The 25,149-nt window shown below is 55.1% G+C and overlaps 6 protein-coding genes across 6 annotated transcripts; 5 read left to right on the top strand and 1 right to left on the bottom strand.

The window, feature by feature from the left end:
- Positions 1–4,264: 4,264 nt before the first annotated feature.
- Positions 4,265–7,675, top strand: NECHADRAFT_79351 (uncharacterized protein; the record flags this gene model as incomplete). Its single annotated transcript, XM_003052262.1, has 3 exons — positions 4,265–4,267; positions 4,389–4,652; positions 4,730–7,675. 3 exons carry the CDS (start codon positions 4,265–4,267, stop codon positions 7,673–7,675), a joined length of 3,213 nt encoding a protein of 1,070 aa, XP_003052308.1.
- Positions 7,676–10,443: 2,768 nt separating this feature from the next.
- NECHADRAFT_38105 (uncharacterized protein) lies at positions 10,444–12,405 on the top strand (the record flags this gene model as incomplete). The annotated part of the gene is made up of 2 exons (XM_003052261.1): positions 10,444–11,231; positions 11,283–12,405. 2 exons carry the CDS (start codon positions 10,444–10,446, stop codon positions 12,403–12,405), a joined length of 1,911 nt encoding a protein of 636 aa, XP_003052307.1.
- Positions 12,406–13,666: 1,261 nt separating this feature from the next.
- NECHADRAFT_104200 (uncharacterized protein) lies at positions 13,667–14,702 on the top strand (the record flags this gene model as incomplete). Its single annotated transcript, XM_003052260.1, has 2 exons — positions 13,667–14,260; positions 14,311–14,702. Exons 1-2 carry the CDS (start codon positions 13,693–13,695, stop codon positions 14,700–14,702), a joined length of 960 nt encoding a protein of 319 aa, XP_003052306.1. The 5' UTR covers positions 13,667–13,692.
- A 17-nt stretch (positions 14,703–14,719) lies between these two features.
- Positions 14,720–15,618, bottom strand: NECHADRAFT_100201 (uncharacterized protein; the record flags this gene model as incomplete). Its single annotated transcript, XM_003051809.1, has 4 exons — positions 14,720–15,017; positions 15,059–15,091; positions 15,147–15,403; positions 15,460–15,618. 4 exons carry the CDS (start codon positions 15,616–15,618, stop codon positions 14,726–14,728), a joined length of 741 nt encoding a protein of 246 aa, XP_003051855.1. The 3' UTR covers positions 14,720–14,725.
- A 1,338-nt stretch (positions 15,619–16,956) lies between these two features.
- NECHADRAFT_92915 (uncharacterized protein) lies at positions 16,957–21,669 on the top strand (the record flags this gene model as incomplete). The annotated part of the gene is made up of 4 exons (XM_003052259.1): positions 16,957–20,044; positions 20,078–20,833; positions 20,882–21,108; positions 21,160–21,669. The coding sequence occupies 4 exons, from the start codon at positions 16,957–16,959 to the stop codon at positions 21,667–21,669; spliced, it is 4,581 nt and encodes a 1,526-aa protein (XP_003052305.1).
- Positions 21,670–22,428: 759 nt separating this feature from the next.
- NECHADRAFT_100200 (uncharacterized protein) lies at positions 22,429–25,021 on the top strand (the record flags this gene model as incomplete). Its single annotated transcript, XM_003052258.1, has 7 exons — positions 22,429–22,449; positions 22,522–22,542; positions 22,648–22,930; positions 23,096–23,486; positions 23,560–23,806; positions 23,899–24,019; positions 24,248–25,021. 7 exons carry the CDS (start codon positions 22,429–22,431, stop codon positions 24,265–24,267), a joined length of 1,104 nt encoding a protein of 367 aa, XP_003052304.1. The 3' UTR covers positions 24,268–25,021.
- Between the last annotated feature and the right edge of the window lie 128 nt (positions 25,022–25,149).

The raw sequence follows: 25,149 nt of genomic DNA, 5'->3' as shown, positions 1-25,149 counted from the left end.
CCTCAATTTACTTGCCCCCCTTAAATGCGTCACGAACATATCAAAATCGACTGGGGCCTCCTCCGTCCAATCGCTGAATCATCATCGGCGTTGCTTGGTTGCTGATTTTTGGTAACCGGGAATAAGAAAAGAGTGACGGAAGCACTATTACATGACCACACAGCAGCCACCGGATTGTTGTGGCGCGTAAGGGTCCTCGCCCTTGGGGACAGCGCCCCAGACCGAGGGGACCATGTAGTCCCGGGTGCCGTTGCAGTAGGCGATAATGCTGTCAAATGGCATCAGCACCAGTGGACAAGTAAAGGATGCGAGTTGCTCACCTCTTGGACGCCGTGCTGACGGGAATGCGTTCTCGCTCAAGATCCTCGCGCAGACGGTTGTTGAGCTCGGTTAGCCGGCGCAGCTTGAGGTCGGCCATCGACTGCTTGTTCTTCTTGATCTGCGTAGGGTCGCCGACATCTCGCGAGGTGTACTGAGGCATCTTGGAACGGGGTGCCGAGGAGGGCGAAGAGGGTGAGGTTTTGATGGTAGAGTCGCGGCGTTCTGGCGCGCGACTACGTTGAGAACTAGGCATCGTCCACGGTTAGCTGGTGTTGATGGGGCGGCTTTGGATGGGCTCAGGACGCGGCGGCCGAGGGCATTGCGGGATGGGAGAAAGGATCAAGAAGAAGTCGACGGAGGCTTTGTCAATCGAATTCGCCTCGCTCGAGTTCATCGCGACAAGCTAGTCGAAGGGAGTATTGTCGATCTCCTTTTTCTGATTCCTCCCATCCCAATTTCCCTCTTGCCGTAGCACCCGAGTGCCTAGATGGTTCGCCCCTAATAGCGGCGCGGCGGCCTCGACAAACGAACGAGTCGAACGAAATGTAACTTACGGAAGGTCGTGCTCGAATCAAATAACAATGACACCGGGAGCGGATACGGATGAGAAGGAGGGTATCGACGTTCGGCGCAGTCGTGGGCGTAGACGTGAGGGTTGAAGCGGCGGATGAAGCGTCGAAAAAAGGATCCGTCGAGAAAGGGAAGGCGAGGCAGGCAGAATGCAAAAGTAAATGGAAGGTAAGGAAGGTAAGGTTGTGTAGCAACAGCAGCAGCAGGAGCCAGGTCGGTAGGGGGGGAAACTGCAGGCCGAAGGGGAGGAAGGAGCAGGAGCAGGAGCGAAAGAGGGAATGGAAACCCCGAGGAAGGTACTTTCTAGTGTACCTTCCTGCCGTACCAAAAGCCAACAGAGGTCCAGGTCTCGCGCGCGGAACCACCAGCGCAAGCACCACCAGCACCAAGACCAAGCAGGGCTTAGAGGCTGCGGTGGGGTCACTCCAGCGGCGGACGAGCCAGTGGCCAGCGGGCTTTTGCTCTGTTAGGGGGGGCTTTTCCTGGGTGCAGGTGGTTCGTGCGCTGGGAGCTGTTCTCCTGCTGCGGGAGCCCTGGCATGGAAATTGGGGGGTAGGGGCAGTATCTGGGGGGGGCCCCGTCTGCCCGAGCTAGGGGCATGCTAGGAAGGCCTGCGAAAGGGGCTGCTACTCTAAAGGGGAGGCGACCATCAAGGGGATCGATCAAATTGGACGGCTCCGAAGGCGCAGAGAGAAAACGGGTGATTCTCTGACTGGTCGCGACCCTGCCTTGCCTTGCACAGTATGTGCATACCTAGCTACTCCAACGCGCAGCAGAAGCAGCCCGAGTAGGACGCCGCACGCCGCCGCCGCACCTGTATGTCTAGACTCGAGGCCCCTAATCTGCCGTGTTACTGGCAGCCCTGCTGAGCGACAAGTTGTGTTCAGTAGCAGCAGCCCACGGATCGCAAAAGGGCCATCTGCGCAAATTGGCCTGCCAGTATGCGATTGGCCGATGCTGGGGCCCTGCGGAGCCGTGTCTAGGTAATCCCCCTTGGCCCCGAAGCCTCCATCTCCATCCAGTCCACTGTCGACTGTCCGTTTACGTTCAGGCTGGACATTTTAGCGGGAAAGCTACAAGTCCGCCCAAGATTACCTCTCGGATTATTGGGAGGGACCTGAATCAGCAGCCCCCGAGCCAGGGCTCACAGGGCATGAATCGAGCCAGCAGAAGAAGCCTCGCTTTGTTGGATAGGGGCAGGTCGAATGATGACATTTGTGTCTGCTGGCACTGGACATGACCTTCGTTTCTCTTGACGTTGGAGAGATGACGCTGACATTTCGCTCCCCCCTTCGCTTCTGGGGTGAACCCTCCAATGCCTATTACCAAGGCAGATCAGAAAGTCAAAAAGCCTCTTGAGCAAGCTTTGATCAAAATCGGCATGGACGGGAGGATCGGCCGCCAGAATGCGGGAGTGGAAAGCATCACGCCCTCGGTCTCTATGCATCCATCGCGACAACAGGTGTTGAAGGGGTCAAAGCACGCCCGCAGAGTCCATCTGCGTATGCGCGAGCACCGACAGAGAGAAAAAGCCCTCGATCCCTTCTCGGAATTCACAGCTGTCACTGTCGCCGCTCGGTGCAAGCCTTGAGCTGAGAACGCGACGGAAATGCGCTGCACAGCAGCACGGACTGCCGCATTCGCACCCCGTCTTCGAGGATGCCTCTTGGCTCTGAAAGGACGCTCAGGGCCTCCGTTTCTGTCACTTCCCGCTCCCGGAACGCTGCAGTAGCGATATGCAACGCAACTGTAGAAAGGGGCCGCTCTCTGTGGATTCCACGGCGAGGAGCGAGAGAGAGAAGGATTCTTCGACCTCCGTCTCGAGGACCACGTCCCGAGGAAACAAAGCAATTATGTACGAGGTACGCGCAAATAGGATCGATTCCTGCTCCTTCTGTTGGTTCCAGAAACGACAAAAGATCCGCGGCGCGTCTTCTTGTTTACCTGCAATCTTTGCCCGTCTCTATAATCCCCATTGATATTCCGTTAAGAGCGGGACTAAGCGTCTGGGATCTTCTGCTAAGGAACCAACGACTCCACTCATGCTGCTGGGGCTCGCGCCTGCAATTAAGATGAGACCTGTCTTGGCACCTCAAGTCTTCGCCCTCCGGGGAGGAATGTTAGCTCGACTGCTGGGTCGACGACCTGAGAAGGGCTATGTAACCCTGGGCAATTATTAGACGCGTTCCTGGAAATTGTTGCGAATAGTCACATTGGCCGTCAGGGTTTCGGAAGACTTCACATGCCCGTCAGAAACTTGAGGGCATTCAGATCCAAAGCATCCTTCTACCTTGTTCATTGTCAACATTGAGCTGTCCTCAAGGTCTTCCTCTAACCATTGCTTCGGCTCCCCAGTCGAGCAAGAGCCGCGCTACCTTGACGCCAGTTCCGCTTGTGGGCTGATGCGTACCATCTCTTCAACATGGTTTGAGCTCTTCATTCCCGGTGGATCAGGCCCGTCTTGAGTCTAGCGCCATGTTCGTTTTTGCATCCAGGCCGCTGCTAGGCATCAGAGTTTCCCCTGGCTAGGTTCAGGTGTAACATTCACAGTCTGATGTTCGTCCAGCTTTTTCACTGTCAGTCTGCCAGAGGAACGAAAGACCCAATTTCCCGCCGTGAAACTATTTGAACAGCCTTGCTGGCTAAACACAGGCCATCTGACGCCATTTTCCGGGGTCGAGGTCATCTCTGTCACGTGTATTGCGATGCCTCCATTTCGACAGCCTCGCCTTAGCCATCCCCTGTTCAAGCTGCCCAAGCTGCTCAAGGAGACGACAAGCTGGTCCTGTTCAACACTTTGATCTTCTCTTTACTTTGCTTCTCTCTCTTTTGAAATGAAGAGCTTTCTCAAACTGACATATGCTTCTTATTTCGGAGATTGCCTTGTAGTGTTTCTACTATGAAGATCTTGTCAGTTTCTTGGGGAATCGCAAGACTTGCTAAGTATTTTTTTTTACTTAAAGCAGCTTCTCTGTACATATACCGTTGGACTTCATCTTAAATGAATTATGCTGATGAGCATCTGAACAGGCTGATAAATGACTGAACTCCAGTCATGATGCAAATCCGATAATCTCGCTGAGAGATGTGGCTTGTGGCTGCGTGTGGCTGGTGCAAACCATCAGCCACCCCGTGCGACGCCGTTGCAGCTCGAGCTGCTGATGTAATTCCACGTGACCTTTCCATTTTTGGTTGCCGGGAGCCCCTCAGGCTCCCACACACGAAAATCCCATCGAAAATTGTGCCTCGCAACACCATCACGAGTGCCGGCCAAGTCTCTCAGCACACTTGTCTCCGCAGGCTGTGATCGATCTCGGATCATTTATAAATCTCCTCTCTCCGTCAAGTTATATCGTAGAGGAGGTTGCCCAGCATGGTACGCGATACCTTCCTTTGTCCCGGTCGCCGTGAGGCGAAACAACCCTATCCCCAGAATTCTTTACCCCTCCCTCCCGCACTATGTTTTCGTCATGATGCTAACTTGTCGTCTTGGATAGCCTCCTCCGCCGCACCAAAAGCCCGAGAATGTCCTGAAGCGCGCCAACGAGCTCATTGGCGTTGGCCAGGCCCCCGCGGCCCTGACCTTACTGCACGAGCACATCACCAGCAAGCGCTCCCGAAATGTTCCCATCGTCTCGCTGGAGCCTGTGATGCTCCTCCTCGTCGAGCTCTCCGTCGAGCAGAAGAAGGGCAAGCTTGCCAAGGATGCTCTGTACCAGTACAAGAACATCTCCCAAAACACAAATATTGCTACCATCGAGGTGCGTATCTAAACTCCGGTCTCGCCCGGACCGCTGTTTGCTTGTCAGATATTCGGCGCTAACACCGGCATGTGCAGCTGGTCTTGAAAAAGTTCATCGAGCTCGCCGTCCAAAAGGTCACCGCCGCCCAGCAAAAGGCCGATGAGGTCCAGGAGAGCATTGAGGCTACCGCCGCCACCTCCAGCGTCGACGATCTCGAGGCCAGTGAGACTCCCGAGTCTATCCTCCTTGCCACCGTCTCTGGTGAACAGTCCCGAGACCGCACAGACCGGGCGATCGTTACTCCCTGGCTCAAGTTCCTCTGGGAGGCCTACCGAACTGTCCTCGACATTCTCCGAAACAACGCCCGCCTGGAGATCCTCTACCAGAGCACTGCTACCCAGGCCTTCGACTTCTGCCTCAAGTATACTCGCAAGACCGAGTTCCGACGTCTCTGCGAGCTGCTCCGCAACCATGTCCAGACCGCGGCCAAGTACTCGTCGCAGATGCATGCCATCAACCTGAGCGACCCAGACACTCTTCAGCGACACCTTGAGACCCGTTTCCAGCAGCTTAACGTTGCCGTCGAGCTCGAGCTCTGGCAGGAGGCTTTCCGAAGTGTTGAGGACATCCACACCCTGCTCAACCTCAGCAAGCGACCTGCCAAGAACGTCATGATGGCCAACTACTACGAGAAGCTCACCCGAATCTTCCTCGTCGGCGAGAACTATCTCTTCCACGCTGCTGCTTGGTCTCGATACTACACTCTCCTCCGTCAGTCCTCCGTCCTGGTTGCCAGCGGCCAGGGCAAGAAGTCCGAGAACCCCCCTGCGTCTGAGGCCGATCTCCAGAAGGCTGCCTCTTTCGTCCTTCTCTCCGCCCTCGCCATCCCTGTCATCAGCACCTCGCGATCCCGCGGTGCCATGGTTGACTTTGACGAGGCCCGAAAGAACAAGAACTCCCGCCTGACTCACCTCCTTGGCATGACCCAAGCTCCCACGCGTACCAGACTTTTCCGGGATGCCCTTTCCAAGTCCCTCCTTCAGCGTGCTCGCCCCGAGATCAGGGATCTGTACAACATCCTTGAGGTTGACTTCCACCCCTTGTCCATCTGCCAGAAGATCTCTCCCATCCTAGCCAAGATTGGTGCCGATGCTGAGATGGAGAAGTACATTCTCCCTCTGCAGCAGGTCATCCTTACCCGTCTCTTCCAGCAGCTCTCCCAGGTCTACGAAACTGTTGACCTCTCTTTCGTTGAGAGCCTGGCCCAGTTCCCCGAGCCCTACCAGGTCACTCGCGGCACTATTGAGAAGTTCATCATGAACGGTAACAAGAAGGGTGATCTTTCTGTCCGCATGGACCATGCCACAGGTGTCCTCAGCTTCGACAACGACGTCTTCTCGTCCTCCAAGGCTAGCCACAGCGGATCCGGTGCTGGATCTGCCGAGTCTGAGACCGGCACTGTTCAGCGTCTCCAGAACACTCCCTCCGAGATTGTTCGTTCCCAGCTCACTCGTCTTGCCAAGTCTCTCTTTACTACCTGCCACTACATTGATCCCAGCTTCAACAAGGAGCGCCTTGAGGCCCGCGCCGCGGCTCTTGCCCGTGCCAAGGATGGTGCTGAGCAGGAGCATCTGGAGATCCTCGCCAGAAAGGAAGTCATTCAGAAGCGCAAGGAAGAGGCATCCGAGATCCAGGCTCGCAAGGAGAAGGAGAATGCTCGCCAGAAGCGACTCCGCGAGCAGGCTCTGCAGGAGGCTGAGGACAAGCGACTCGCTGCCGAGCAGAAGGAGCGTGAAGCCAAGCGTATGAAGGCCGAGCGTGACCGTGTTCGCAAGGAGGAGCTCAAGAAGCAGATCGCTGACCTCAAGATGGGCGATAAGGCTATTGACATCGACCTTGAGGATCTTGACAACCTTGACAGCAACCGTCTCCGTGCCATGAAGCTGGCCCAGTTAGAGCGGGAGAAGAACGATGTCAACGAGCGTCTTCGCATCACTGGCAAGCGACTCGACCATCTTGAACGTGCTTTCCGTAAGGAGGAGGCCAAGAAGTTGCACGAGGATCATGCCAAGCAGATTGAGGAGGACCGCGCCATCTATGAGAAGGTCAAGGCCCAGACCCTCAAGGACGCAGAGCAGAAGCACAAGGAGAGTGTCGAGCTCAAGCACCGACTTAGCCGCCTGGTGCCTCAGTACGAATCCTTCCGCGACTCGCTCCATGAGCGTCGTCGTGATGAGTTTGAGAAGCGCCGCCGCGATGCTGAGCGAGAACTCGAGAAGCAGATTTCCATCCGTAAGAAGGAGGTTCGCGACCGACGTCTCCGCGAGAAGCGCGAGCGCGAGGAGAAGGAGCGCGAGCTTCGCGAGGCCGAGGAGAAAGCGGCCCGCGAGAGGGAGGAGCGCGAGCTTCGCGAGGAGGCACGCAAGGAGGAGCTCGCCAAGCTCAAGGAGCAGCGAGAAAAGGAGCGTCAAGAGATGCTGGAGAAGGCTGCCCTTCAACAGCGACGCGAGGAAGAGGCACTGGCCCGTCGCAAGGCCGAGAAGGAACGGGGACCACCCACCTTCTCTCGGGGTCCGGAGCGTGCGGAGCGTGCGGAGCGTGTAGAGCGTGCAGAGCCGAGCGATGGCCGAAGGCCACCCGTCTTCGGTGCCGGCAAATGGCGGGAGCGCGAGGCCAACAAGGGCGACGACGCCCCTCCCCCAGCCCGTGGACCTCCCATGGAGAGGGCCGAGTCCAACGACCGCCCCCCTGCTGGTGGTCCCCCCAGACTGCAGCTTTCTGGCTCTGGCAACAGGCCCAGCTGGCGTGACCGTGAGGCGGCCAGGTCGGGTGGTAGTGGCGGGGCTGATGCCGGCTCTTCCGCTCCTCCCCCTCGCTTCGCTCCCCGGGGCGGTGCGCCTATGGACCGTGGAAACTCGGGACGTGGTGAGGGACGTGGTGAGGAGGACCGAAAGCAGTCCCCTGCTCCTCCTGCCGAGCCCCTGCCAGCAACGCGGGCACCTGGCAAGTGGGTTCCTCCTCACATGAGGAACAAGGCTTAAATTGGGGAAGGACGCAGCCGGGTATGCATTGTTTGCGATTCGCATCGGCGTTTAAGGGATTGGTTGGTTGCACATGGAGATGATGAATGTACTCTAGAGCTCAGTCTAATCCGTCGTTTTGAGGATTGAGCGGACCAGAGATTGGAAGGGAGGAAAAGCAGTACGTAGGTATCTATTCGATGTGATTCAGCATACGAGCAACATGTTTCATGATCCTATTTGGACATTCAAGGCCTCTGTTGATGATTGTTTAGTTGCATGAAAAAGCCTTACACTGTTCATGAAGGCAGACGCCATGATTTGAGTTCCACGTGAAGAGGTTGATGCCGTGACTGAATTAGATGTCGATGGCTGAAAGAGTGAGTCTTTGAACTTGATCTTTGTCAATGAAGTAGGTCGCCACTGGCTGAAGAGCTCGATGGCATATTCAAGCGTCTTGTATTCTAGTCTAGATCAGGCAACTTTTACTTTGTCATGTTGGCCCTGTATCAGCTACCATCATGAGGGTCTAGAACATGCAGTTCTTTACAACAGCAACGCAGGGGCCACTCGAGAGGACCAGGATTCGGTGGTGGGCATTGAAAAGTATGGGGATGATAGAAAATGCAACGTAGGTTGGCGATAGTTTGGTTCCTGAAAACTTCAACGGCTTCAAAGCCCTTGCCGGACCGTCCGACGCAAACCCTTGCACAGCTCGATGAGAAAAGCATGTCATGAGAGGTAGTATCGGAGCTAAATGAGACCTGTGGCGGGGTCAAAGTAGTGCTTCAGCTGGAGTCGACGTGCCTTGAGGCGTCAGACTTCTTCAATATCAGTCATCGTTGGTGGGTAGCCTCGAGCTGTCAGATCAGGTATATGGGATCAGCCCAGGTCTGTGTCATGTGTCATCGGTGCCTGTGGCTCGATTTACTACTCGTACCTTGATCATCTAGATTCCTAGCTTTCTTTCCACTCGCATAACATCATTGTATTGTTGCTGATCTCTAACGTGAGGTGTTGAGATGGAGGTCTTACCCTGCAGCTCGTGTAAGTCTGGAGCCAATCACGTGAGCGACACGCCCCTGAAACCTTACACCAACATAACCTCAAGCAACAAAGCATAACCTCTTTACAATCGCCGAATGACGAGGGTTTCAAGCCGGACATTCCCAGAAAGGGAAAGGGAGACATTGGAACTCTCTCACGTGGCTTCCCAGCTAAACGGACTAACGCGCAGAGGCTGCCAACCTAAAAGCGTTTTTTTCCTGCTGTCCCTCAGCCTTGACCAGATCCGGCCGCTCAACGTAGTCGGTCAACCCCGATGGTGGACATCTAGATCCTCGGGGTATGGGTTTTCCGGCGTCAGACGTTGGTTCAAGATGAATCAGCTGCTTGTTAATCGGAGCCGGTAACAAAGGGACCGCTTTGGTGTCTTATCTCTGAATAGGTGAACAGCAAGTGCTGGGGCCTAGGGCCGGAGGGGACGAAAGAGAGAGACAGAGCTTCTGGTATGCTCTTACGGACCCGAGATGGAGCTAGTAGAGCTCTGGCACTCTACTACGGGCCCGGCTTGAAGGTAAATGCCCGTTGGGGCAATTTGGAATATGATCCAGGTGCAGATCCAGATCTGTGTTTCGGGAAGACGAGATGTTTTACAGGGATCTATGAGATCGTCACCCTGGTTTACCTGTCGAGGAGATATGCCGAGTGAGCTTCTTACAGTGATGGTATTGTATTCACATTACTTCTCGTGGTTAGCAAGTTGCAGACCAGACAGTCGTACCAAGTGGACGCTTTTAATTGGGACTCATGATGGCCTCGCCGGGTTTTGGCTTCGGGCCCTCGGTGCCATTAATCGCCCTAGGCCCCATGATGGCGCTTGAAGGGTACCTGCATTCGCTCTGCAGGAACAAGGTGACAGCCATGCAGGGACACCAGGGACAGCCTTGAGAGCTCTTCAGGGAGCCGACAGCCATCGGGGCATGTTTGGACCCTTGGCATCTCCACGTGCTCCAGACTTCAGCCTTTTTGGACCTGTAACCTTTTTGTCAGCTTCTCAAGCCTCAGCATCTCTCGCTTACTCGGGTTGTCCCAAGGCTCTGGGCCGGCAAGCCCTTTCTCTGTCTCGTCTTCCACTGGCATCTCAATGGGCTAGCTAGCTAGCCTGATCGAGCCCCATCGCATTGTCTCGCCCCCGCCAGTGGAGTCGTTCCGCTCGTTGTGATACTCGATCCTTTGTCTGCTTTCGGCGACTCGTGGCGTCTGTCTACAGCTCCCGCTCTAGGAACAGCGTCCTGGTGAGCCACCCGTCGACTCGGGACCTTGCCATGCTGGGCGGGCCATGCGGGTTCATCGTCGCCTCGAGGCGTCCCTGGACCTCGATCATGGCTCCCTCGTGGCACTGTGGGGGAGGACGGGGCTTCCGGTCCCTGAGTCTATGGCTTGTTAGATGGGCGTTCGAGATTTGATCTGCGAGAGCCGGAGAGAGTCTTTTGGTCACGATCGTCAGCCCTGGCATGAGAATAAATAACCTTGTCTCCTCCCGTCCAGTGTCACAATCTCTCCTCTCATCATCAAACAGCAGCTTTTCAAGCAGTCAGCCCGCTCTCACACTCTCTTCTTCAGCACTTTACATTCCCTCTTTTGTCCTTGCTTGCCCCCGGGCACCACTCTCTTTAAGACCATCACTTTTCAAACGCCATCGGGGCGTGCAACACCATCAAACACTTGCTACAACAACAAAACCATTCACAGCCCTCGACATCCGTTCACTGGTTGATATCAACAACATGCATTCGCTTCGAACCATCGTCGCCGGTGCGGCTCTCGCACTGGCCGGCGTCGCCTCTGCCACTCACATTGAGTTCCCTCCTTGCCTGGACCCCTTCCAGCCTTTTGTCTACTCTGGTTGCTACACGGATGGTGTTCAAGACAGCTCTGCCGCCGCCCTCATCTACCGCTCCAGCCAGAACCAGTACAACATGACTGTCGAGAAGTGTGTCTCCGAGTGCAAGGGCAATGGTTTCCGCTACGCCGGTCTCAAGTACTGGGGTGTCTGCTACTGCGGCTCTACCGTCAGCGGTACCCAGCTCACCGAGGACCAGTGCGACCTCCCCTGCAGTGGCAACAGCACTCAGACTTGCGGCGGTGACTCTGAGCTCTCCATCTGGCAAGACCCTACCTTCAAGACTACTACCATCCTCGGCGGCGCTCTCAAGACCATCGCTGACTACCAGCCCCTCGGTTGCTACACTGACAACTCCCCCAAGGGCCGCGCCCTGACCTGGGGTATGAGCATGGATGGCTCTACCATGACTGTCACCAAGTGCCTCAACGCCTGCTCTGACCAGGGCTTCCCCCTGGCTGGTATCGAGTACGGTGGCGAGTGCTACTGCGGCAACGTTCTGGCCAACGACACCGCCAAGGCTGACCCTGCGGACTGCAGCATGCCTTGTAACGGTGACAGTACCTTCAAGTGTGGTGGTCCCAGCCGTCTGAGCGTCTTTGTCTCTACCGACCTTCAGTCTCTTCAGCCTTGTGGTTGGCAGCCCGGCCAGTCTTCTTCTTCTTCTTCTTCGTCCGCCCTTCCCTCAGTCGTCTCCACCATCTCCAGCTCTTCCATTGTCAGCTCCTCTTCCTCCAGTGCTGCTGCTGCCTCCAGCTCATCCTCCAGCTCGTCTTCCAGCTCGTCTTCCAGCTCATCCTCCAGCTCGTCTTCCAGCTCGTCCTCCAGCTCGTCCTCCAGTTCAAGCGCTGCAGCTGCCAGCACTAGTTCCTCGAGCACTTCGACCTTGAGCACAAGCACCAGCACTACTGCCCCTGTTCAGGTGTCTACCAACCCCTCTCGGGTCACCACCTCGTCCTCTTCCTCTTGCACCACCCTTGGCCCTATGTGCACTGCCACCGTTGTCGTCCCCAACGACTGCGAGTACAAGGTTGGCAGCTGGTGTGCCCCTTCAGTCCCTGATTTCCAGGACCAGGACAGCTGCCAGACCGCCTACAACACCTGCGCGAAGAACATCGCCTCTTGCTTCCAGAAGGCTTCTTGGCCCAACGTTCTCGACTGCTTCAACTTCTCCAAGTGGTGCGACGGTGTCCAGGGATTCTGTGCCTCAACCTGCTCCCGTGGCCGTAGCTGCAACAAGAGCGGCTGCATGAAGCAGAACCAGCCTGTCGGTGGTAACCCTGTCAAGACTACCACCTCTGTCTTCCCTTGTGCTGCCACCACCACTAGCAGCACTGTCCCTCCTGCTTCTTCCACCTCTTGTGCTCCTCAGCCTACCAACATCTGCCAGCAGCCCTCTTCCCGCTCTTACGGTTATGGTCCTGGTAACCCCGTTGCTGGCATTGAGCTTCCCCTCGTCGGCTGCAACGATCTGAAGGATGACTTCACCCAGAAGCCCTTCAAGCTCTACACCGATGACGACTCCCGCTCGTGCAAGTCTTACCAGCGCAACCAGCAGAACAACGCCTGCGCCGACGCCTGCAAGACCCAGTACGACCAGTGCAACAACGTCTACGTGCAGAGCTGCAAGAAGCTCAACGGCGGCAACTACAAGCGTGGCCACTCCCACTTCCACCGCCGCGCTCTCGAGAAGTCTGGCATCGAGCCCCGCTGGTTCAACATCTTTGGCAACGACGGTTGGCAGTCTGCCCAGACCAAGTGCTACGTCCAGTACCAGGACTGTCTCGGCGAGAACGCCCAGGTCAACGCCGCCTCCCGCTGCCAGAAGTGGGGTACCGGTGCTTAAGCTGGCCTACCTACAGCTGATGATAAGCTACCTGTCTACCTACAGTACCTACCTGCTTGGGTATCGAACGATAAAAGAAAGAGGTGCATGGGGTTCCGGCTTGGGCATGGCAATGGGATAGAATGGTTTCAAGGGGTCTGGTCTGGTTTTTTGATTGTCTTTTGTTTCTAGATTGGGTTGCATTGCATGGATTTGCTACACACACACTCGTTTGGGTTAGAATTGCTTGTTTAGACTGTCATTCGCTACAATAGAGGCTGCATTGGTTTATCACTCTGGCTATACTTGACCACCATGACTGTGACTGGCTCTGGTTTTTATTCTTACGACGCTGATATTTTGAATGTTTTCTTTTATAGATGGCTGCTTGAGAGAAGATGACCAAGCTGAGAGTCGAAGTTCACATGTTCCGTCAGCCCCTGAGTCTGAGAGACCAGGCCGCACACACATGAGGCGCTCAAGAAGTACAGCACGGGTACATGGTGATTATGGTAACAGGTATGGCATCACTTTGGCTCTTCTCTCTTGTCTTCATTCTTTGTTGATGCCCACCCATCTTCCTTTCAGTGACTAACTGTCCATCCACATGCCAAGCTCTCGGTGTGTCACCAGGGGTATCATGCACTCAATAGTTACCACACACGCCCAACCCAAGCTCCTCTTATAAAACTGCAAAGCATCGAAGTTCTACTTATATGTTCTATTAGAGTCACAGGGTTATGACAGCTGTTTGATACTCGAACATAAGGCCATCTTCGTCGCCTTAGGCGTATAGGGTAAGTAAGGTCGTCTTGCCGCGAAGAGCTAATTCTACGCTCATCCATTAACACGGCTAGAAGTTCGAGTCTGATAATTCCATGGTTCTCGTACCCTTATTTCTATATCGGCTCGTGTTGTCATAAGATGGGTTGGTTATGGTGGTTATACGAAATACCCATTTTGGTAGGTTGTTAACAGCGTAACTAGACTGTGGCTATAAACATGGAATGGTGTTGCGCTGATAACACATTCATGTATCTCATCTGAAAATTACATTGAACGGTGATACTAAGTAAACACCCCCGTAGAATTACGATTTGACCCTAGATGTCGTAGAAGTAGAAGTTGGTGATGTGTCGTGCCAATACAGTGCAGGCGTTGACCCATAGCCACAATGACGCGTAATTGACACTGTACGACAAGAGAACAACGCGACGCCTCGGCAGTTTAAGCACATGCTCTCACTTCCATCTTGGCCGACTCCTTTCTCTCCCTATAACACCGCCAATTCAGCTTACAGAGCTAAATATGGATCTGCTACAGAGTTCAATTGACGTTGCGTCTTTCTTGACGCCGGCGCAGTGGTGTCAAGGCTTCTTCGTCCTTTCAGCCGGCCTCATTCTCTTCATCCAGGCTCTCCCGCAGGATGTCCGCAGCGCTCTCATGGACTACGGCCCTCGACGACCCAATGATGCCAAGCAAGCCAGTGGAAAACCGGAAGCTCCAAAGCAGAGTTTCAAGGCTGTCAGGTCACTCCTCAAGACCTTGACAAACTACGGACAAGTGCCTCACTCATGGTTTCTGCACTTCTATATCATATCGGTGTCCTTTTCTGCTTTCTGGGCATGGCAGTATACCCAGAAGGGCACAGTCATGAGGACGATTGCGACCCTGCAAGATAGACCTCAAGAGTCATCGATGAGTCTGGAACAGGTATTCGTGGCCTGGTTATTCATGGCATTGCAGGGCTCGAGACGGCTTTATGAGAGTTTATGCGTGTCAAAGCCGGGATCATCACCCATGTGGTTTGTCCACTGGGCGCTTGGGCTTGGATACTACACTGCAATGAGCGTCGCCGTCTGGATCGAGGGCTCCAGTATGTCACCAATATGCAAAAACTCGCTTTTCGAAACTGACAAGACGTAGGCGCAATTCTCGCATCCTGGGACTCACCCAACCAACCCATCCAAGTCCCGCGAAAGGTGCCATCGGCCCTGGCCCTGTACGTTGTGGCATGCCTCAAGCAGAACCAATGCCATAGGTATCTGGCAAGCCTCAAAAAGTATACGCTTCCAAGCGAAGGGTGGTTTGAATATCTGGTCTGCCCACACTACACCTGCGAATGCCTTTTGTACGTCGCCATTGCCTGGATTGCCGCACCCCCAGGTCAGCTCCTCAACAAAACGGTCCTATGCGGACTCTTGTTCGTGGCTGTGAACCTGGGCGCCACAGCACACGGCACGAGGAAGTGGATGGCCAACAAGTTTGGAGCGGACAAGGTGGCCAAGAGGTGGACAATGATCCCTCTCGTATTCTAGGCTCACTCGAGTGTCCACGCCGTTCATCGCTTGAGGAACATGCCGAGCTTGTTTGCAACCTTGGAGACCTTGAGAACATCTCGGTATGTCAGGCTTGTACGGGTCTGGCGGATGTTCCGGCCACTGGCATACGCGTCAGCGTCGCGGAGGAGGTCCCAGTTGGCGACGGTGTCTGCACTGAGGTCGGCGTCCTCCTCAATATCGGCAATACCGTGGAGGTAGTCGGTGTATAGCTGGTCAGTCGTGATGAGAAGGCTACGAGGTTCTTGCAGGATCCTCCAGGCAGGCTCGGGATCAAGGGCACCGTCCTCCTTGCTGCGGTGTAGGTTCAAGCACAAGCTGGCACCAAGGCTCACCGTACAAACGACAGGCCAATACGCGGATCCATCCTACGCAAGATGAGCATATCATGGCAACGGGACCACGGATTGTCGTGTACTCAACTTATGCGGCATAATGCCAATACCCGGGGGATATTCGTTGATGAGGACATGGTTGGGCTTCTTATGAGGACTCTGGGTGAAGATGTGTCCAGATTCGGAATCCTGGATCGGAAGTGATAGCAAGCGAGATACCGCAGGAGTCTCGAGCCAAGGAGGTAGCGGAGCGTCGAGGAGCTTGTTGTTGACGAGATCCGAGGGCCACGTCTGAAGACGACGTTTAGTGAGCTGCTTCCACCTCGGCTTGGGGGCACTCGAGATCTAAGGGGTATCGTTCAGTCATGAGGCATGAATGTCGTCCGGGTCAAGCCACACACTTTATCCAAAATCATTCGCTCCTCTTCCTCGCTTATAAAGTCTGGGATGTAATACGCCGTCTGAGGTAGAGCAGTGATCCTGGCGTGGTCCAGGGAAGGTGGAAGTGAAAAGCCATTGCCGGCGTCGTCTTTATGACCAGAAGAGGCAGATGCATCCATCACGTCGGATTTTCCTTGCTATCGGGTTGCAGAATGAATTAATCAAGCAAGCAAGCAAGCACACGCTGTACTGGCATGAATCCCTGCAATTTGTAGATGCCACACTCCGTACGGTTGGGTTGTTTCATGAGGATCGAGGGGTCAGAGTCAGTCTTGGTGATGGCGCCAGGCGGTGTTTCGACCAGGGATCAGCAAGGATTGTTGAATGAGAGTGGAGAATATTGGAGGCCGAGTGCGAGTGGTTGCCTGAAGCTGTGGGCGCACTACGGATATGCATGTACACGTGCGCTGCAGCGGCGGGGGGGAGAGAAATGAAGAAAGGACGATCTTTTGGAGGTAGGCAGACAGTCTTGAAGGAGGAGGAGGACGGGAACGGGACAAAGGAAGTCCGTCGGTTTGTAACATTGAAAAATGCCGCTTGCTCCTCTTTAGCAAACCCCCGAGCATGAACTGATTTGATTCATGGCCTGGCCTTGTCCCCGTGCCGTCGAGATGATGGATCAAGGTGTCATCTTCAGGTGCCATTATCGTAAGGGTGGTTGGGACCCGGTGGCTGTTAAACACACTAAAAGCGCGCTGGAGAGGAGATGGAGAGTTGCCCCCCGGGCGCCAAAAGACCGGGACTTGAGAGGCAGCAGTCAAAAAAAGCCAGACGCGTTCTGGGCAAGCATCGTGACGGGAGAGACGCATTCTTATGTTCGCCCCCGGGAGCCCTGGGCTTTCAAGTGCCTACGGCGCCGCTCATTCGTCTGCCGTAATTGAGTGCGGTCAGCACCTTGTGGGCGGCCGTATCTCTTAACAGAGCATAGTACGAATACCCAAGCACAGAACCGTCCAATCACATCGCCGCTGGCCATCAAAGGGGACGGACAGACTCTTTTCGCTCTCGGCTTGGGGAGTTCCCCGTCGCTCTCAGTCATCCATTCAGCAAAACAAGGTTTCAGCATCTCATCTCCAAAACAATCCATCATCATCCATCCTCGTATACCGCCTGCGACCCGACCGCCCGATTCCTCTCGAGACTCCGATCCCTCGAACTCTGTTCCCCGTAACCTTCAACGCCCGCCGGATCATCTACTGAATACGTGTCGCTGTGTGTCCTTTTCCGCCTTTCCTCGTGTCACCGGCGCCCGTGTCCTCTCTCGCTCACTCTCGACGCCTCACCAAATCCCATCTCGTGTGCCGCGCCCGCACCCGCACCTTGTCCTCGGTTGTCGTCGTCGATAGGGGCTCCCCCTTTTGTCTCATCCGTGCGAATCAATCGCCTCCATCGTCGTCGTCCTGGTCATCCATCACCAGAATGGTGGTAGTCGCTGGCCGTCCTCGCAGGTAAATGTCATGGATGCGCAGAATGCTGCCCAGTCCGACCAGACGAGGCCTGCTGGCGATGAACCTCGGCGGCCTGACCCCAAGCCCGAAACCACCAAGTCGACGTCGCCGCCTGTAAGCCCCAAGCCCTCAGAGCCCGTTGATAAGGACAAAGAACCTCGTCAACCTGCGAATTCTTCGTCGGCGCCCGATGCAGATGCTCCCGAGGACCGCGACTCTGACGCCGAAACAATCGTTTTGCCCGGTAAAGATGGACACTCCCCTTCAAAGGCCCGCAAGGTGAGGCAGGAGGATAAGAGCGATGGTGATGGCGACGTCGACGTCTCCAAGTCGACCATCCAGGCGGCCGGCTGTCCGCCTCACGACCTCGAAAAAAATCAGTCTTCGATCATCGCCCGCGGCGACCCTATTAAAAAGAAGCGTCTGTCGGCCCATCTCGAACGCGAAAAGCAGTCACGGGGCAAAGATGCGGCGTCGAGTGGTTTGAGCTCTGCGCCTGCGTCCCCACCGCAGCACCGCCGTCAACACCGTCGCCGCTCCGACGACCCCCACTCATCTTCCGACTCTGAACACTCTCGCCCTCGGCCCCCCAAGACGTCCATCCGTGACAAACTAAAATCTACCGAGCGCCTGGTGCCGCACAAGCGAAAGGGCTCAAGACTCGAATCCGACGACGAGGCTGAGAGTCGCAAGGTCCGCCGCCAGCGAACAACCAGTGTAGGCATAGAATCAGCCCGCCTGCACAAAGAGCACAAGGTTCCCTCTGGCAAGTCACACCATGAATCACAAAACCGATCTATTTCCCCACAGGCTCGATCTCACCGGAGAAGCGCATCCTCTCAACTGCCCTCACATTCCTCCAACGGCTCCGGTCAAAAGAAGAGGCGCCTGCCTCCCCCTCTACACTCCACGGAATACCACTCGGACGAATCTTCTGCCAGTGGCAGTCCCCACCCTCGCAGCTCCAAACTTCGTAGCCTGGCAACGCCTGCCACCGCCGATACGAATGCTTCTCCCGCTAGAATGGCGCCACACAAAAAGCATCTCGATGCTCACGGCCAGACCTTCTTAGCCCGCGCTTGCGCCAAAGGAGACTACGAGGGTGCCAAAACGCGTCTGACGGAGAGGCCAGAGGACCTGAACGTTGCCGACTACGCTGGAAATACCCCTCTGCAAATTGCTGCGATTAATGGATGCGAGGATATTGTCAAACTTTTGATCGAGGCCGGCTGCAACCTGGACTGTGTCAACTACGATAAAGATACTCCACTGCTCGACGCCGTCGACAACGGCCACCTTGGAGTGGTCAAGCTTTTGCTAGACGCCGGTGTCAACCCCCGAAAAGCCAATGTGAACGGAGAGGAGCCAGTCGACCGTGTGAGCGAGAAGACGGAAAACGCAGACGAGATCCGTGCCGCTCTGATGGCAGCAAGGAAACGAGTAGGTGAACGACGACGCACCTCTGAAGACCGCCATTCGCACCACGACTCCCATGATGCAAGGGATTCACACGCACCAGACAGCCCTCGGAACTCCCCTGTTACAAATCAACAAGGACGAAGATCAGGAACTGTACGCGCACAAAAGACAAGAAACGATTTGCTGTACATGCCCCTGGACGAGAAGACCCTTCGACAAGCTGCTGGGCGTGGAGATGAAGAAACCGTTGCTCGCATCTTGCAAGTGAAGGAAGGCTTCAACGACCCCGAGTCTATGGTTGCTGCTGCAAGAGGAGGCCACGATCTTGTCATCCAATTGTTACTAAGTCTAGGAGCCGCAAACCCGGATCCAGCACCCATTTCTTCCGTACAACCAGAGTTTGCAACACCGATACTAGCAGCAATTGGACAAGAGAACATCAAGGTTGTGGAACTACTCTTAGAACAGCAGGGTTTTGATCCAACACGGCGTTTCAAGGGAGAAACTTATTACGAAATTGCACGGCGTCGGGCAGGTTCCAACTGGAAGGAAGAAGAACACATGTTGAAAAACGCCTACGACGAGCACAAGCGGAGTCACAAGGACTCGGCAAAAACGAAATCCCCCAACCGACGGGACCGAGAGCGTGAGCGTGGTGAACGAGAGGAGCGCGAAGCGAAGCGAGCTAGACGAGCTGAGGCCAAGGAGAAGGAGGAGGCTCGTTTGCAACAAAAGCGGCATCTCTCTAGTCCGGAGCCGAAGAAGAAGCTCAGCGCCGCCAAACTCACCAGTCCCAAGGAAAAGCGAAGAACAGATACACCCGCCAATCATGGAGACGACCATCCCCCGAAACGTGGCCCAGGACGTCCCAGAAAGGAAGATCGCCTCCCCTCTATCAATGTTTCAGACCGCGAACTGTCTCCCTCGATTTCTCACAAACAGCTCAAGGTGAAGCGTGCCGAATCAGATGCTGCTGGCGTATCGTCTGAAGGCGAAACTGTCAAGCCCAGAAGGAAGCTTGTGTCCAAGGGCGAGCTCCGAGGAGAACGAGAGAGGCAACGGCGAGCTAGCATGGCCTCCAACGCCTCATCACTCAAGGATCACCCTACCAGCCCTCACGAAACAAGACACGACGAGCCATCCGACAAACACAGGGCCGAGAAACTGTCTGAGAAGTACCATGACCGAACCAAGGCTCTCAAGCGAGACGAGTCAAGAGATCGTTTATCAGTTTCCGGCGACGGATCGACCAAGAGGCACCGGGCTAGTACCACGCCCGATCGACCTAGTAACGGTGACAAGGACGATAGCGAAGTCCCACTGAAACGACGACGTATCGACGGTGAAACCAAGGAGAAACGACCGAAACAGTTGCTCTCCTCTGACGAGCGACCACGCAAGTCTAGTTCTCTTCAAGACTCTTCCAAGCTCTCATCCAAATCAAATCACAAGAAGCATGATGACGATCGACGGGAAAGACATCATGACTCCCATCGCGCGGAACCGGATCGATCTAGCAGTGCCGAGAAGCTGATTCATGTCAAGTCAGAAGAAACCGACGTTGACATGAAGGATGCTGATACAATTCGAGCCGTGTCAGAAGCTGAGATGCAAGCTGCCCGAGCAAAGGAGGCTAAGCAAGCCAAGCAGGCCCAGGAAGCCGAGCAAGAGAAGCAGCGTCTCGCCGAATTGGAAGAGGCAATGAAGAAAGAAGAGGCCAGGAAGAAGGAGGAGGCTCGTAAGGAGGAAGCACGAAAGAAGGAGGAAGACCGCAAGCGAGTCGAAGCCGAGGAAAAGAAGAAGCGTGAAGAGGAAGAAGCCCGAAAGAGAGCAGAGGAAGAGGAGAAGAAGCGTAAGGAGGAGGAGGCTGAGAAGGAGAGAAAGCGGAAGCAAGAGGAAGAACGCGAGGCCGAACGGAAACGCAAAGAGGAGGAGCGTCGACGACGAGAAGAAGAGGAGAAGCAACGACGTGAGGCCGAGGAAAAAGCTCGCCGCGAGGAAGAAGAGAAGAAGCTCCTGGAAGAGGAACGGAAGAAGAAGGAGGAGGAAGAGCGCAAGCAGCGAGAGGAAGAGGAAAGGCTTCACCGTGAGCAGCTCGAGCGAGAAGCGGCCGAACAAGCTCGCCGTGAACGCGAGGAGGAGGAACGAAAAGAAAAGGAGCGCCGAGACCGAGCACACCGCGAGGAAATGGAAAGGAAGCGAGCTGCTCGCGAAGCCGAACTACGACGGATACGCGAGGAACAGGAACGCCAACGCCTCGACAAGCTGCCCCCTCTTCTTCGATGGTTGGATACGTGCCCCAACCCCAAGCTTCCTGCCATTGCAGAGAAGTTTAAGCGGATGCAAGGTTGCCGTTACGATACCATCCGACCCGAGGCCAACCAAAAACCCGAAGGGCGTGAGCAGTGGGTTCTCAACACACACGCTGCTCTTCTTCTCGGCGAGAAGGATCTGAATCTGTCACGATGTAAGTTTGCTTACCAAGTCAATACTGTATCACTAACAAATGCTCTAGACACGGCTTGGGAGCGTGTTCCCGTCTCCTCCTTGGCTAAACTTACTCTTTGGCGAATTGAATGGAGTCTCTACTCCCTCGTCGACGAGAAGCTTTGGGATCTCGGACGTCAACTCCCCAACTACTATGGAGACGAGGATCCCTCCGAACTGCGTTTCCAGACGAAGCAGCGGCTCAAGCAGGAAGCCTGGGAGAGATTCCTCGACACGGAGATGTTCTTTGTCAAGGTATGTTGTGATACGATGGTCACTGACATGTCATTTGCTAATACGATTTAGGTGTCGGACCTGATGTATACTGTTCCTAATATCCCACACCTTTGTCATGTTCAACTTGCGGTGGAATACCGCGAACTGTTGGAGACCGAGGCGCAAAGTCGTGGGTGGGTGACAAACAACAAGTGGAAGCAAGATCCAGATGCTGGTCGCTTCCATGGTTTCGCACCTCGATCCAAATATTACTATAGCGGTCTCTTGGTGGGCGAAGACATGCCTCAACTCGCACAAACGAGCAGCACACCGTTCCCAGAGAAAAAGGTTCCTCGACGAGGACTGGTTCAAGTCCACCCAGACGACCCAGAGTATCCTCGAATCTGCGTTGAGCAAGGACTTGAGCATCTGGTCAACGGTCACCTGAGCCCGCCTCTTATCAACGGCATTCATTCATCGCCCATCAGCCAAAAGTCAATGAATGGCACCATCCGGGTTTTGACGCCAGGGTCGTCTGAGGGCATGACAAACTCGACTACCGCTCACGAAGGGCTCACGAATGGAGTTAACGGAAATTGAACCTGAAGCCACCCAATGGGGTTTGAGTCTCAGATTCATGGTTGAGAGTTATTGTACTGCTTTTTCAAGTTTCCTTTGTCCAAGTAACGACCATGGACGGCGCAGGCACAGACAGGGAATGGTCTGGGTTATTGCTTCGTCGACATGGGGATGATGACAAGTAAAGAGGGGTATGGCATCTATCTACCCATGAGGATTGGATCGGGATATAGGCCTGTTTCTGGGGGAATGGTCATGTCATGTACATGGGTTGGATGGTTTCCGAGAACCTGAGAAGACGATGTTTGAAGGCGACAGGTTGTGTCGCGTGTAAGGAAGAAGGATGACGCTCGTCATGTACACACAAGCTAATGGCTGGGGGACACTTGACGCTACCACTGGAACGAGACACTGTTGGACAGGCTCGATCCTGCTGTATGAGCGCTTGTACGCACGGTAGAATCAACGAAATAACAACAAACGTCAAAATGTCTGAATATTTGACTTGAGTGGCAACTCTCAACGTGGTGTTGATACCCAAAGTTTAACTTGACTTGAAACCTGATTGGCTGCCGAGACCCCGCTAGCTGACATCACTTACCACTCGCGTGTGGTGGTTGCCAGAAAAATTTACCCCACCATCTCAAAGACTCCAACACACGCATTTCAATTATCACCAAAAGTCCCCTGCTCACCGCGGATTTGTGCTACGAACCCGAGATCTGAGGCCAGACACAACCTGGAAACAAGCCGATACCGTAGCAGGAGCTAGTCGCCACCATGGCTACCACAGTGGACAAGGTATGTTGCTGCGAACCGCCACATGTTGCGCCATGAACGAGATGAGTTTGCTAACCCTGACCCCCCCGCCAGATCAAAGAGATTGAGGCCGAAGTGCGTGATTCCCATCGACTCCCCCCTCCCTCGGCGTGTTCGAGATGACGATAATCGACGAACCTTCCCGTATCTCAGCCAACCGGCTCTAACCCGTGGAAACAGATGGCCAGGACCCAGAAGAACAAGGCGACGTCGTTTCATCTGGGTCAGCTCAAGGCCAAGTTGGCCAAACTCAAGCGCGAGCTGTTGACCCCCAGTGGCGGAGGCGGTGGAGGCGGCGCTGGATTCGATGTGGCCAGGACAGGTGTCGCCAGTATCGGCTTCATTGGGTTCCCCTCTGTGGGAAAGAGTACGCTCATGAGTCGACTGACGGGCCAACACTCGGAGGCGGCCGCGTACGAGTTCACCACCCTGACATCGGTGCCCGGACAGGTCGTCTATAACGGTTAGTTTCACTTGTCTTCCCCCTCCTCCACTCTGTCCCGCCCGCCCAGCGGCTGCGGCCGTTTTGGCGGGCTTGATACCCGACCCCGTTGGCGAGCCGCTTGTTAGAGTTGCTTCTTCGTGCCCCCCGGGCTTTGTGGCAGATCGGCTGACACGCACTCACCAGGCGCCCCCTTGCAGATTATCGACCTTCCCGGAATTATCGAGGGTGCCAAGGACGGTCGAGGTCGAGGTCGCCAGGTCATCGCCGTCGCCAAGACGTGCCATTTGATCTTCATTGTGCTCGACGTGAACAAGCCCCTGACGGACAAGCGGGTGATCGAGTCGGAGCTCGAGGGCTTCGGAATTCGCATCAACAAGGAGCCACCAAACATCACCTTCAGGAAGAAGGACAAGGGTGGCCTCAATATCACGAGCACCGTGCCCCTGACCCATATCGATCATGGCGAGATCAAGGCTGTCATGAGCGAATACCGGATCAACTCTGCAGACATTACTATCCGATGTGACGCCACCGTCGATGACCTGATCGACGTTCTCGAGGCCAAGAGTCGAAGGTAGGCGAGCTCTAATACCTGGTACACCTGAAGTAGAGATGGACCTGAGGTGCTGACATTGGTAACCCGCCAGTTACATTCCCGTGGTCTACTGCCTCAACAAGATCGACTCGATCAGCATCGAGGAGCTTGATCTGCTGTATCGAATCCCCAACGCCGTACCCATCAGCTCCGAGCACGGGTGGAACATTGACGAGCTGATGGAGGCCATGTGGGACAAACTCAACCTTGTTCGGGTGTACACGAAGCCCAAGGGCAAGCAGCCCGATTACTCGCAGCCCGTTGTTCTCCGATCCACGCGCTGCACGGTTGAAGACTTTGTAAGTTGAGAGAGAACCCAGCTCACCCGGTTCATAGAGCGGAGCCTTGTAATTTGGCCAATATGTGATTGCTGACCAAATCCGGTGTCCAGTGTAACGCTATCCACCGAAGCATTACGGAAGTTTTCAAAACGGCCATCGTGTACGGCAAGTCTGTCAAGCATCAGCCGCAGCGAGTCGGGCTGGGACATGAGCTGTGTGACGAAGATGTTGGTGAGTAGCTTACTTCGGTGACCCCGACCAAACCCAACTCCGAGGCGGCCCAAACGCAGATCGCGGGAACGGATGCTCTGAGGCCGTCAAGCTTGATCTACCCGATGCAGTCGGGATCTTGCTTCTTTGACCGGCCGGGGGGCGTCTGACCCCCCCAGTCGAGTGCGTTGGGGCTAGGCTGCCGGGGCTTGTGCTAGAGTCATGACGATGCTAACTGTCTTGTCAAAGTGACTATTGTTAAACGATGAAGAAAACCTTGCGGAGATGAAGGGGGGCTTCCCCACGGGAACGTCAGAGGCTTCGTGAGCCGGGCAACTTGGACCGCCGCGCTGCAATCGATGTGTAGCCAGAGACCATGCCCGACCACCCACCAGGTTTGGAGCAGCGGGTTGATTTGGGCTTGACTCGAGTGGCTGAGGGGAACAGAGAGGGGGGAACCACGCGGGTAACGGCATGGAATGACGGTTACAACATGGTCAATAAGGACAGGGCTGACGCTGCGCTGCACTGCACTGGATGCGCGGCTACGAGCACGTCTGGCTGGTGCGAAGTCTCGACTTGGGCTCGACCAGGCACGATAATGATCGGCACAATAGTTTCCGGGGGGAAGACGAGGTGGCGTGCGCACTCGCAGGGCAAGCTGATGGGGCTGCACCAGGGGAGATGAAAGAGAGAGAACCAAGTGTTAATCGGCAGGCGACGATGAACAAGGGACGCGACAAGATTAAGATGAAGATGGAGACGGAGACGGGGATTGTTCAGCAGAGATATCTCCGGGATGGTTACCGGATGGAGCAAGGCAGGCAAGGCAAGGCAGAGCAAAGCAAGTTCGGCGAAGCAAAGCACTTGCGGCGCGCACATCAATCAGCAAGAGAAGAGGCAGCCGCGGCAGTTCATAGTTGACTGTTTGGAGGATTGCACCACTCGGAACCGCTCTTGGGCAATTCCGAACAGTCAGTCCATCCATCAACAAAAGAGAGAGACACATTTCCCAGCAGCAACAGAAAAGGTCTTGACTTGAGCCTTTACAAATCACTCAAACTCAAACTCACCATCTACAAGACTTACAACAGACAGCGACGCTAGGTAGATTTTGAACCCCAAAGACGACGCCACCATCTGATGTCGAC

Source organism: Fusarium vanettenii (assembly GCF_000151355.1).
Source record: "Fusarium vanettenii 77-13-4 chromosome 4 genomic scaffold NECHAsca_3_chr4_2_0, whole genome shotgun sequence".
NCBI lineage: Eukaryota > Fungi > Ascomycota > Sordariomycetes > Hypocreales > Nectriaceae > Fusarium > Fusarium vanettenii.
The sequence above is the reverse complement of the archived record's forward strand: the minus strand, read 5'-3'. Positions and strand labels throughout refer to the sequence as shown.